This window comes from Carettochelys insculpta, chromosome 1, assembly GCF_033958435.1.
Source record: "Carettochelys insculpta isolate YL-2023 chromosome 1, ASM3395843v1, whole genome shotgun sequence".
Taxonomy (NCBI): domain Eukaryota; kingdom Metazoa; phylum Chordata; order Testudines; family Carettochelyidae; genus Carettochelys; species Carettochelys insculpta.
Genome location: NC_134137.1, coordinates 127,143,448 through 127,156,942, shown reverse-complemented (window position 1 = coordinate 127,156,942; position 13,495 = coordinate 127,143,448). Strand labels below are relative to the sequence as shown.

The following is a 13,495-nucleotide window of genomic DNA, read 5'->3' as shown; positions in this document are numbered from 1 at the left end:
AATGCGAGAGTTTCCCTCAGCATATTTTCAAGTGTTGCCACCCATATCTGGAAGCTCGCCAGCCTTAGATGTTACCATTCAGAGGTTAAACAGTTTGGTGTTGGCAGACAGACTGCTGGGTCTGTTGTCATGGAGGTTTGAAATGGTGTGGGGAGAATGCTGCTGTGCCGGGGTTTAAAGATTGGCAATGCAGAGATGGGGTCGCTGTGGCTATTGATGGGACATATTCCTATTCTATGCCAACCAACTGCATCAGGCTAAAATGTTTGGATACTTCTGCCTGGCAACGGGGCGGTGTAATTGCAGCACGTGTAGATGTACGTAAGTTAGCTTTGGTTTAGCTGTACCAGAAGTGGTTCAGATGATTGTAATGAAGCTTGTTACCCCTGGGCTGTCCCAGCATGGACCCTGGGTGAATAACAACATTTGAGCCACTTTAGATCCAGGTAAATTAAAGCTAGCTCTCTTCAGGTATGTCTACACACGCTGCAATTCTACCTCTCCGCTAGAGTGCAGAACAGGGATATGGCTCATGAGACATGTTTACCATTTCCCACATGCAGGTTGCCAGATTCTGCTGATTTTTGTCTGTCTTAGGTTTAAGTGACATTCACATTGTATGCATGCTAATTATACTCAGCATTGATTGTGAGAGCCATGCGCTCCCTCTGCCTCCAACTGAAGTGCTGCTGTGGTTTGATCAGTGCATCCCACATATTCTGGGTATGCAAGTGAAGTTAGCAAAAGTACCCAAACCTGGGAGACAATCTTGCAGCCCACTGAGGTGAAGGAGGGCTTCTCATGCAGCCTGCTCACTAGCCTAGGTTGCCCCTCACTGGTGTAGAAACACTATTGGCAGAAGAGGTTCTTCTCCATGGTGCTGTAAGGTCTGATCTGATCACCACAGAGGTAGTATCAGAACTTTAGCTGAGACTAGTGTTGTGTTGGTTTACATGGGGAAAGTTTCCATTTGTTTAGAAAAGGAATCGGTTGTAAACATATGTGGGAATATATCTTGAGCACAAACATGACAAGACTGTCAGTATTTATGAATGTCTTCACTCATAGTGAGTCACCATTGTAGAGTGGACAACTGTTGGAAGTTCTTTTCTTGTAAATGCAAGTTAAATGCAACTAGAAGTCAGTCACCCATATACATTTTTTGTTTTTTTCCTCATATATAATCTAGTTTTTCTCAAGTGTTATGCATTACTAGGTATACTACTCTGTTATCCAGACATGAAAGAGTTTACTGTAGTTCTAAAATAGGGTATTTTATTATGGAGTCATCAATAGAGGTAGAACCACTTCTAAGCCAGAAAAATACAACTTTTGTTAAGGAGTTGTATGCCCAACCAGTGTCTGAATACAAAATAATTGCATAATCTTCCAACTATACATCTCTCTTTGGGATGTAGCTCATGTAATTCTGGAATCACAAGAGGTTATTTCCCCAAATATCTTACCACTGTTCAACAAACCAATTTGTTAGTCAAATCTAAAATTAATCTGTGCTTCACTAGAAAACTTGCTTCCAACAGGCTGTCTAGTTTTGGTAGTTTTGCCAGAGCAAAGATATAAGTCCTGTTTAAAACTCTTGTGAGGGCTATTGGTGGATGTGACAGGATGTTTAGCAGGCTGTCTGTAAAGGTTTCAAGAGACATGACTTCTCTTCCTGCCTATACCTAAGGAGGCCATTATATGACATGACAGGGTCTGTTGGCTTTGTTGTGTGTATGCTTTTTCCACTCCCCACACCTTACTTGTTTTTTGGAGTTATGGGTTTGATTCACTGATCCAGAAAACCAGGTACTGCTTTTCATTAGAAAGGAAGAAGCTTCTGAATCTCTGTTTATAGCCTCTCTGGACTCTTCCTCGTTAGGATCTAGTTGCTTGTGTAGCCACCTTAATTGCACAAAAAACTCACATGATGAATGTTGACTATCTGCCACTGTTTCAGTGAATCAGATTGGGCAGGGTCCACAAGCTCCACTGACTTCCCCCTTCCCCCCAATGACTTAGGAGATGCTGAATCTTGATTTTTGTGTTGGATTAGGGTTTTAATAGGACCTAGGACTGGTTAGGTTCACAAGAGAGTTTCTGTGCTCTAAGAGTCTGGTTTTTAAGCTCAGTGATTAGAGCTTTTGCCTTGTAAACCCAGGGTTGTGAGTACAGTCCTTTAGGGGGCCTTTTAAGGGTCTGAGGTAAGTTAAATTTAAAAATAACAATAATAAAAAAAATCATACAGGAGTGGTGATAGGTCCAGCTGTACCTCCAGGGGACTGGACTTGATGACCTCTCAAGGTCCCTTCCAGTTCTAAGGGGGTCGGGGGTGGGGTTAAAAAAAAAACCAACTTGGCAGGGTGCTATGGTGGGCAACATTTTCTTTAATTTCAGAGTGGGAAGTCTCAAACCTCCATTCCACCAGGCAAGCCCAGGTTGCAAATGCACATCTGGGTCCTTCAACATATACATCTTCTGCTGGAGCTGCAGGAAGCTTTCTGTTTTCACTCCCTGATTGGCTGTTCACCAGCTTTGGTTATCAGCTTGAACATTTGGGTCAGTGTTGATTCCCTGTTCAAATGGATACCTCTTTTTCCTTGTTAATAGTGGGCAAAACATTAAGGAATGAATCCACTTATTCAGGACAAAACAGCAGCACCTTGCATGCTGGTGCTTTCCCAGCCTGCAGCTGTTTCTTCATGATAGGTATGAAGAGACTGAGTCCTGAGAGAAGGGTTTCGCCTGTTGCCAGGCATAGCTGCTCAGATTGTGTCCATCTTGTCTCACACAAGCCCAAAACTGCAAGCTTATACTGTTTCATCTACGGTGCAGTCTGTGCTGGCTGTCCTGCTTGATACATGGTCCAAACTTTCCACGTACCAAACTGGGTGTTCGTCCTGGATGAGACATGCTCCGCTCAGAGTACAAGTGTTTAAGGCACAAAGAGACTCATTTTACCTTTAATATTTGCTTGCTGTGAAATCCCAGTGTGTACGGGGCATAAAATCTCTTCCACTTGATCATACAGCATTTCAGCAAAATCCTTTGTGCCTGACTAAATCAGTGGGAGGAGAGCAAACTATATAGAAGACTCCACAGTAATTTGCGAAACCTTATATTAGTAACTTATTCCATTTGAAACATTTGCCTTTTATTCACAGTCATCCTCACGTGCAGGGCAATTAGATAATTCTTTTAAAATAGACCAACATTTTTAGCTACCAAATCTAATATTTTGATATCCATTATTGCCACAGAACACTGTCCTTCTGGATCTTGCCTTGTGGCTGTTGAGGTGCTATTGTTTACAACTGTATCTGGGAAAGATGAGATGGGGAATTGAAAATGAGATGCCAAGCCTTTCACTGTCCCAGATTCTGCCTATAAAGGGCTACAAAATCCACTCCCATTCCACCTATCTAGTAATGCTCTTGCTATTTTACAGTTGTAGATTGAAGCACTTTTTGTTCTGCAATGTTAAAAATTTCTTATAATTATGAAGGGAAGGTGTTTTTGGTGCTGCTAACACTTATCCTGTCCTTGACTGTGTGGACTGTCTGATTTAAAATCTGGAACAGAAACTCTCTTGTTGGTCTGTCAGTTAAATCAGAGGTTTTATCACACATCACGCTGTCCTTGGGCAAACCGTTCTCTGAGTCAGCATTTGCATTCTGATTCTTTGAATGTTGGACCTGGTCCACACTCTACTATACTTTGATCCCAGTTCCTCCTCTGGTTTATCTTCCCAGGCAATCAGAGTGCCAGCTTTAATCTCTGACAAAGCCTCTCCTAAAAACTTCAGTATCTTGCTTCATTTCTAAAAATATCCAGTTATCTTCTAAAACAGAGTGGCTGTATTAAATATCTGCCTCTCTGCACATAAAACTTCAACAAGCTTTGCCAGTTCCTTTTGTGCGACTATGTTAGGAATATCCTATTCAAATTCATTAGATGCTCCAACAGTAGGGTCATCTTCCTGGTTAGCAATATTTTTAATCTTTTTTTAATTGATCTTTTAATTTCTCTTACTCTACTTTTTTGCTTAAACTGCATCTCTGAAGTAGTCCACAGTATCAATAACCAGTCATAGCAGAGATTTGAAGAAAGCAGCAATTAACTTTCCAGTTATTAACCTTTATTTAAACAAAGTACATGCAAATTCCAAGGAATCTTGCTCATTTGTTAAATTTACCATGGTGTCCAGACCCCCACTTCCTTCAAAGACTGGCAATAGAAGATGTAACAACAGTCATTTAAGTTATTTGTTTACTTACAGCTGCTTGTACCAACATAAAGTAAAGAGGCATGCTCTATACAATTATTCATGTAAAAACTGGCTTCTGTAATATTATGTATTCTTGGCATATTAAAATCAGCAACCTGACTCAATTTCCCACATATCCTTATTGAGATCTTTGGATTCTCTTTGGACTGGAGCTAATGTAGGTAGAGGGCAGGTATGACTTCACCAGTGAATGTTTCTTAATGACCCTTCAGGTTCTTTTGGGATCAAAGGGTCAGTCTCACCAAATACCCATGTTAGATACCAATCCAGGGTGACTGAAGACCTTAAATCTATGTTCTTGAGCCAGTACTGGGTTTCTATAATCTTTAATACCACCAAAAATCAAATTGTGTACTTAAATATCCACTCTTTTGCATAACACTAAAATAATTTAAGTGCCGTTGATAACAAGAAACACAAACAATTCCACAGTCTACTTCAAGGGAACCTGTGTTACAAAACTTAAGGATTCAAAGTGAAGGAAAAAGCGAGAATGTGCTCTGTAAAGCCTTCCTGACTTCCCATTTCCGAATGAACCTGAAAATCGTTTGATCAAAGTATTTTATTTGTGGAAGGAAATTGACTCACTAATCTACAAGAATTCTTTGGCTCTGTGTGTGTGTGTGTGCGCACGCACGTGCACATAATAAGTATGTGGACAAAGGGGATCAATGATTATAGTGTGCTCTAGATTTTCAAAAAGCCTTTGACAAGGTGCCTCAGCAGAGCTGTAAGCAAAATGAGCTGTCATGGGATAAGAAGTTCCTCTCCTGGATTGTAGTTTGGTTAAAAGGTAGGGATAAAGGGTCAGCTTTTAGAATAGAGAGTGGTAACTAGTGTTGTATCCAAGAGTACTGGGACCAGTTCTATTCAACATATTCATAAATGATCTGGAAGAAGGGGTACACAATAAGGTGGCACAATTTGCAGATGATACAAAACTAGTGAAGATAGTTACGTCCAAAGCAGACTGTGAAGAGCTACAAAGGGATCTCACAAACTGGATGACTAGGCAACAAAATGACAGATGAAATTCAAAGTAACACACATTAGAAAACATATGAACTGCCAGATTTGGAGGTACTGCGGCTAAGGCCTAACACAGACTAAGCTTTGGTTATAGAACAATGTTAATATGTATCTGTGAGATGCCCAAATATTAATAAAGTTATTGTTGCTGTTGAACCTTGAGGACATCTACTAGAAACAAGGTTTAGATGCAAGTTTTCATCTGTTTTCACGGTAAAAAGACAATGAACAATATTATGGAGAATACGGTATATCAGGAATGTCGCTTATCCAACTATAACTGGATGTGTCCATCATATTTCAACAGTTTTGGCATTTAACAACCTGCTGAAGTAAAAGGAGGGCACTGATATCTCCTTAATGATAACACATTGATTGCAAACTGTGTTGCAGCAGTTCACATTTAAAGGATTTTGTGCCAAGAAAATATTTTTAAATGGAAAGCTTATCTTCTGTGGATTGTGCTGGTGTATCTAATTTTCCAACAGTTTAAGGATCTGATGGATTTTCATATTTATCCCCCCACATCTATAAATTTTACTGTTCTTAATGCATCTTCTGACCTGATTAATCCTTATCTTTCACAAGCTGCATAAATATAAATAAAATCATATTTTAAACTTTTTTTTTCTTTGTTACTGACATGCAAACCCCTACATGGACATGATTTAAAAATGTCAAGTTCACTTACTGCAGTTTGTGTGTGCGTAGATCCCATTGGATTGTTTCATCCTTCTTCCAGGAGTGTGTGGCATTCTCACACTGTATGGCCGTGTCTGCGCTAGCCCCAAACTTCGAAATGGCCACGTAAATAGCCATTTCGAAGTTTACTAATGAAGCACTGAAATACATATTCAGCGCCTCATTAGCATGTGGGTGGCCACGGCACTTCGAAATTGATGCAGCTCGCCGCCGCGCGGCTCGTCCCGACGGGGCTCCTTTTCGAAAGGACCCCGCCTACTTCGAAGTCCCCTTATTCCTGTGAGCAGATGGGAATAAGGGGACTTCGAAGTAGGCGGGGTCCTTTCGAAAAGGAGCCCCGTCTGGACGAGCCGCGCGGCGGTTCGCCGCGTCAATTTCGAAGTGCCGTGGCCGCCCGCATGCTAATGAGGCGCTGAATATGTATTTCAGCGCTTCATTAGTAAACTTTGAAATGGCCATTTACATGGCCATTTCGAAGTTTGGGGCTAGTGTAGACACGGCCTATGTTTTCAATCGCTTTCTTTAAAGGTTGTTGCAGAATGCTCCTTTGTTGGCCCCCCCCCAGTTTTTCTTGCATTTGTTTGGCATTAATTCTGACGCCTATGTGATATCTCCTTTTTGCTAAATTGTATCTTAGTAGTCATATTTAATAACCTGAGAACATGTTAGTAGAGGCGGCATACTTGGAAGTCTGTCCATGAACACCTGTTTTGGTTTTACCCCCGTTGTCTTTAAATGAAGAAGTATTTTGCTCTATAGTACTGAATGTATTTCCTTGCTGGTTGAATTAGGATGTCCCTGGAAATTTGCTTTATGCTTTTGTTTGCATTATGAATTTTTTATTTTTGTAAGATTTGTTTTTCTCTTTTTAGATAAACTTAATTTTCAAGGATGGTGACCAACCATTTGGCATGTGTCAGGAAAAATACATATAAGAGGATTAAATAAAGACTAAGGTATGGGTACTTTATTTAGTAAATCTGAAAATGTGCACTTAGAAGCTGTTTAATAATGGCCTGTAATAAATTCCTCAGGTTCTCTTGAAAGAACCCTAGGAACACAGGGTAGGAAGAGATCTTGAGAAGGCATCCAGTCCAACATCTGCACTAAAGCAGGGTTAGGTAGACCTAAACTATCCCTGACAGGTGTCTAACCTGTTCTTAAAATTCTCCAGTGACAGGGATTCCACAGTCTGTTTTGGAGGCCTATTCCATTGCTTAACTAGCCTTCTAGTTAAAAATTTTTCCTCACATCTAACCCTAGTGTTCCTTGCTGCAGATTAAACCAATTGCTGCTTGTCCTATTTTAGCTTAGCTCTGATACAACAGTTGGCTGTTTGCTTACGTGTTTGGTTTCACATACGTTTCTTTAAAAAGAATACTGTGGAGTCCAGACATAAGCATGAAACTTTGCTATCTGAAAAGAGAATGACCCTGGGGTGGTCATGGGGGAATTCTGCTTCTTCTACCATGAACTAGGCAAACTGTATGTAGTAATCTAGATCACAGGTTCCCAAGCTGCGCTCAGTGAAAAACGGGGAGAGCTACTCCAGTCTGGTTGGAGCAGTTCCACTTGTGCAGGCCCTGCAGGGGTAGAGCAACCGCCTGCCCACAGTGGGCAGGGGCTGCTCTAGCCCATAACAATTAATATTTAACATCCCTAGATCACATGGTGCTGTCATTTGTCTCCTGCTGACAGAAACAGAATGGTTAGAGGCAGAGATCGCATTAAAAGAAAAGTGTGATTAATTTAGTTAAAATGATGCAATACTTCGTTATTACTTGAAAAAGAAAGAGAGGGTGTTACAATGGGAAGGAGTAAGGCACTTGGAAGCTGGGTAATGGGAGATGGATTGGGTAAGGGCTTGACGCTGGTTCGAGATGAAGAGACTAAGAGGAAAGTATGCTAATGAACTGGGGGCAAAGAGGAAGATTCAGAGAGGTTGCCTGAAGGCTAATTTTAGGCATTTGGAGCTAGGTGTCTGCTGGTCTGTGTTGGTTGTCAGAGAAACTTAAAGGAAGCTTCTTATATTAGTGCTGAGATTGTTTATACACACTAACACATGGACAAACTTGTCTGTGCATTTTCTCCAGCCCTTAAATAGAGTGTGCATGTTAAGAACAGTTAATTCTTCCCAATGCATGTTAGTGCTTTGAGCTGTTTGAATTCGCAACAACTGTAATGTAGTCCCAATACGCCAGGAGCTCTGTTTTTTCATATACGTGCATCCCTTGTTTGCTTGTTTATTTGTCTTTCTTATCCAACACCTCCACACAATTCATAACAGAATTAAATAATTGCAAAAGCACATTCTACATAAGGATTGTGTAACTAATTCCACAACTGGCAATAGTCAGAAATCTTTGATTGCCTGTGGAACTTGATACATGTAAAAGGCACAGAGCATGCCAGGTTGCTAATAGAAATCTTTAACACTGAAAAATGAAAGTTTACCCATCTTTCCTTTGTGTAACTTTGCAAGCCAGGATTTCTAATGATTAGTACTGTAAAATAACTTATTTGCCACTTCTTGAATGTGTCATGCTAAGTACTTAACTGGATGCAAATGTAGCAACAAGCCCCTTCATCTCAGGATGAAGCTACATTTACCTGACGATTGACTGCACTGGAGTTCGATTTTGTTAACACACGTGTGAAGATGTGGCAAAATCGATCTCTCTGGGCTCAACTGCTGACTCTGGTACACTTAGATTCTGATATGTAGATTCTAGCTAAGGGCATAGCTAGAATTGTGTCTTGGGAATCGACTTTGTACCCTAGTGTGGCTCTAGCCTGAGATTTGCACTGGAGTCTTTCGCCAACAGAAAATTATAAACTTGTCCACACTTAAAATTTCTGCCACTTGAGAGGTACTGACATAAAAACACCAAAAAAAAAAAAGCTCTACTGTAACAGCTGTTACACAGAAGAGGACTGAAATAGCTATATTAGTATGACAGCTTTATACCAGCATAACTGTATCTAAGCAAGGACTTTAACTAGTATACTATCAGATAAATCACACCCTTTAGTGATATAGATATATGGGTAAAAAATGTTTGGACCAATTATTGCTGTGGTTTAAAACTTTCATGGGAAGGTGCTAGCTGAGCATGCTCAGCTGTTCTCCCAAAAACGATTAATGCCCTTTTTCTTTGATCCTGCAACAAATGCAAAGGAGCTATGAGTATAGTGGGTGTAGTATAGAATAAAATTTACAATGCACTTTTAGCATGTTTAATGAAGTATCTTGTTTTCCATAGCAAAACATGACATCTCCATTGTGGTTCATTTGCTGTGTAATTCCTTTTGTTCCTTCACTCACTGCTGGTAAGTCAAACATGTTTGTTAATAACTGCATTATTTCTAAAACGAGTTATTTTAGGTATGCATATGATTTAAATAATAGCACAACAGAGAAGGCTGTCTTCTACAGTAAGCCACTTTAGTGCGAGTTAAGCACAACTTGAAGCTACTCTGGCCCCTTCCCCCGCCTTCCCCCAGCAGCATGGCTGACAGCTGTGCCACTGGAAGAAGGCAGGGAGAATCAGCCAGAAAACTGACCTGTTGTGGAGGGCTGGTCAGTTTTCTGGTCCTGCAAGCAGAGGGGAGCTGGGAACAAAGTGGCAGCCTGGTTCCCAGCAGCCCTGCGCTGGTGGAACCGGGAAACTGATCAGCCATGAGCTGCCTCCTGGTTCTCTGCCACTCTGGGAGCCAGGAAACTGACCAGCCCTCATAGGCTAGTCTGTTTCCTGGTTCCTGCAAGCCCCAGGAGCTGGGAGCCCAGCAGCAGCCAGGTTCCCTCTCCCTGCCTGACTTGCGCAAAAATTTGAGTTACACCGGGGGGTTGCAAGAACGCAATCCCCGCATAACTCGAGGGTTTACTGTACTCTACCATATCAGAGGTGTGGGCATATTGGATGCCCTTTCTAGGGTGTTATTGCATCAAAGATGACATGGAGTGCATGATGTGTGGCGTGACAGACTTGTACATGTATCAAAGTATAAACTGTACAAATATAGAGGGGTAGTCACGTAGCACTTTAAAGGCTAGCAAAATAATTTATGATGTGATGAGTTTTCATGAGGCAGACCCACTTCTGGATGGGTTTGCCCCACAAAAGCTCATCACCAAATAAATTTTGTTAGCCTTTAAAGTGCAACATGACTGCTTTTTTTGTTTTGTGAAGATACAGACTAACACGGCTACCTCTCTGTGAAATATTGAGGGGTATTTTTTAAAAATAAGTATCTTAATCTTTCTTAAAGGTACTTAGCTCTAGAATTGAAATGGCCTTTTCTCTAGGTATCAGCTGACAGGATAGGATAGGATAAGGGGATTTTGATGTTTTCAGGATCCTTTTGAAAAGGACCCCCGTGTAGCCGAGCCACGCGCCAGCGAAATGTGGCACGTTCGAAGTGCAGCGGCCAGCAGCATGCTAATGAGGCACTGAATATTCATTTCAGTGCCTCATTAGTATTCTCCAGTTTGGCCATTGACATGGCCATTTTGAAGTTTTGGCCAAGTGTGGCCACAGCCTCAGTGTTACAAAAATAAGGAAAAATGTGAAATTGATTCTGGGGCAAGCTGTCCTGCTGTGTTTATGTGGCTGTGGTTAAACTGACCACTTAAAAATGTTAGCTGGTTATGCATATTCTAGTTTCAGTTGTGGTCCGAATATTCGCATCCCTTGCCATTTTGTTTAAGGGCTTCTTGCAAGTATGCACACTGTGCCTGCACTTGTTACACAGCCATAAATTATTGGAGTCTTGATTATGCTTGTCACGATAATAGTGTAATGCTCAATTAAGGTTTGACATATTATATGAAAATCTGGAAGTGGCTTGAGATATGGCAACGTGTGGGACTTATTACAGGGTACAGAACTAAACTGAAGACTTCTTTTTTTTTTTTTTTCGGTCTAAATTATTGACTCATTAGTGACCTCATCTGGTCATGTTACATGATGCTGATTCAGATCTTTGTCTAGTTTCTTGAATTGGCTGTAATGATGTTCAGTGCCAGAAACCACCACTGAAATGTCCTCTCTAACCTGGGTTTGGTCCTACCATGCCAGAATTGAGTCATATTGATCAGAGTACTGCCAAGGGCAGGTGGGTGGCCATTCTCTGTACTGCACTTATTGTGACAGGTTCTGTATAGCTGATCTAGTGTGTTGTATGAATACTAAAATTCACTGTTTACTTTTAAATGGAAAGAACAAGAAAACTACGCTCTGAAGATAGTGAATTTCAGTGAATTTGTCAAATATTTGAATACCACACTTACACTGAAGCTACTGGAGCTAACTAGATCTATTGTGTGACCCTCTATTGAAAGGATGTTGTATGACTTGAAGTTTTGTAGAAGTTCTGAAGTCCTCAAATGAAAGATGCAAAACAAATACAAACAGTAATTATAAATTGTTGTTGAACAATACCTCAAGTCTTGTATCCTTTAACTGAATAATTTGTTACCTTTTACAATAAAATTAAGGACAAATTAACAAAAAGGGAAACAATGTTGATTGACAATTTCTGTTTGTTTTTTAGAACAAAGCAAGCTGTCTACTTATTTCGTACTTATAGGAGAGCCTATTGCTATCGATTGTCAAAGAGCTAAACTTCTAGCACCTGACTCTGACTACAATGTGACGTGGTATAGAAAGGGTACTGATACACCGATAACTACAGAAGCACATTCCAGAATCCATCAGCAAGATAACTGGCTTTGGTTCATCCCTGCATCTTTAGAAGATTCAGGATTTTATGGATGTAACATAAGGTAAAGGCCTGTCATTTTACAAAATAGTTTTAGATGCAAAATTGTTCTACAAAATGGAAAAATGATCGCACAAAGTACAAAAATAAGTTTTTGATGTTTATCTAGTGCAGGGGTGAGCAAACTTTTTATGTCAGGCCCTCCTTTTCATCCCTGCAGTTAGCAGGGCCTTCCCAACCTGTCTAATGTAATCCAAAATGATGGAAATTTTTGGGAAAAAAAAAAAACCAAACCCTTTCTGCATGCATAAGAAAAGTATGTAGATGGTAAAAACTTTATTAATCAGTATACAAATGTGAATACACGTACATAAAAACTGTAACATATTTCAACAGTTTAAAGAGATGGATGAGCCTGACACACAGCAGTTGATCTGTGCTATGCCCCTCTTAAGAAATTTCATGCCTTCCCTCAGGGGGTCTGACCCCGCCCCGCTTTGCACACTCCTGATCTAGTGCATAGGGACTTTTGCTTTTGCATATTTGAATGGAAGCAGTCAGATTGCTTTTCAGCTGTGGGTTTGACACTATAGAACTTCAATTAAAATGATACTTAATGCTTTTATAGCGATTTTTCATCAAAGTGTTTTAGAAAAATTAACTGAGTTCTTTTGAATTGTAAATTTGTAAGAATGTTTGTTTTTTTAAATATTGCAGTTAATAAAGAACTTCATATTTCATCTTATAGTCTGATTTTGACAGATTATAAAACATTTCTACTTTCTTAGTTTGATTCAGTTAATTCGAAGCATGAGAAATGTGAGGATGTGATGAATTTGACTTTGAGTCACATTTTAAAAGGAATACTCATCTATGGTAACCATACATGTCTTGCTAAACACTACTATATTTTTTAAAGTATGAATTAAAACACTAACAGTAAAAGCAGATACAGCTTCTGAAAGTCAAGGCACATTGGCACACAGACAGCTTTGCCAATTACCCTCTAGGCTTTTGGGATTTTTTTAAGAGGTCTATGATGATCTAAATATTTTTTTTATCCTAAGTGAAAGAGCCGGAACTGAACAAGCAAAGTAAAAAGTAAAGCAATTCTTCTCATCTTTCTCTGGGATTAAAAATCTCAGTTTTCCTTACTTTGCAGGGTGGGCAGAAGGTCATCATAAGAGTCTGCCTATCTTAAGACTTTGTATATTAGAAATAAAGATTAATATTCTTTCTGTACAAACAGTTTTTTTTAAACCCAAAAAGCACAGCAGCGGGTGGACTGAAGTTCTCCTTTTCACTTTGATGTTTCTGTGGTATACTGGCTATCATCCATCCTCACTAGCTCTTCCAGAACTCCATTCCAGAGTACTTTGTAGTAATACAACGTCTGTATCACAAGGTCATGAATTAGGATCACCTGGTTTGATTGTGAATGCAATGACATAGTCTGGAGCTGGGGTTGGCAACCAAATGATCGAGCCATTTTTTTAATTCAGTAAAAAACTCAATAATTCAAGAGTTGCAGTGTATGCGAATATGAGATGGTCCTTAAGAAATAACATCAAACCATGCTTTTTGTAACCCCTATTTTAAGAACTGTGCACACACACATCCCACAATCCACCGCACGTATTAAAGGGGGAATTATCCAATGTTTCGAGATCACATCATTTGCTCTTTGGATATGAGTTGTTCATTGTTGGGCTTTTAGACATTCACTGTTCATTGAAAATAATCAGGAGGGTTTTT

The 13,495-nt window shown here is 40.0% G+C and overlaps 1 protein-coding gene across 5 annotated transcripts in view; it reads left to right on the top strand.

The window, feature by feature from the left end:
* LOC142011623 (interleukin-1 receptor type 1-like) overlaps positions 1-13,495 on the top strand; it is a 79,335-nt gene that overhangs the window by 39,779 nt on the left and 26,061 nt on the right. For all 5 annotated transcript variants that reach the window (XM_074991439.1, XM_074991401.1, XM_074991410.1 and 2 more), the window contains 3 exons: positions 6,892-6,975; positions 9,283-9,349; positions 11,573-11,804. In XM_074991439.1, coding sequence (XP_074847540.1) covers positions 9,289-9,349; positions 11,573-11,804 — 293 coding nt within the window. In that variant the 5' untranslated portion in view covers positions 6,892-6,975; positions 9,283-9,288. The remainder of the gene's footprint in view (positions 1-6,891; positions 6,976-9,282; positions 9,350-11,572; positions 11,805-13,495) is intronic.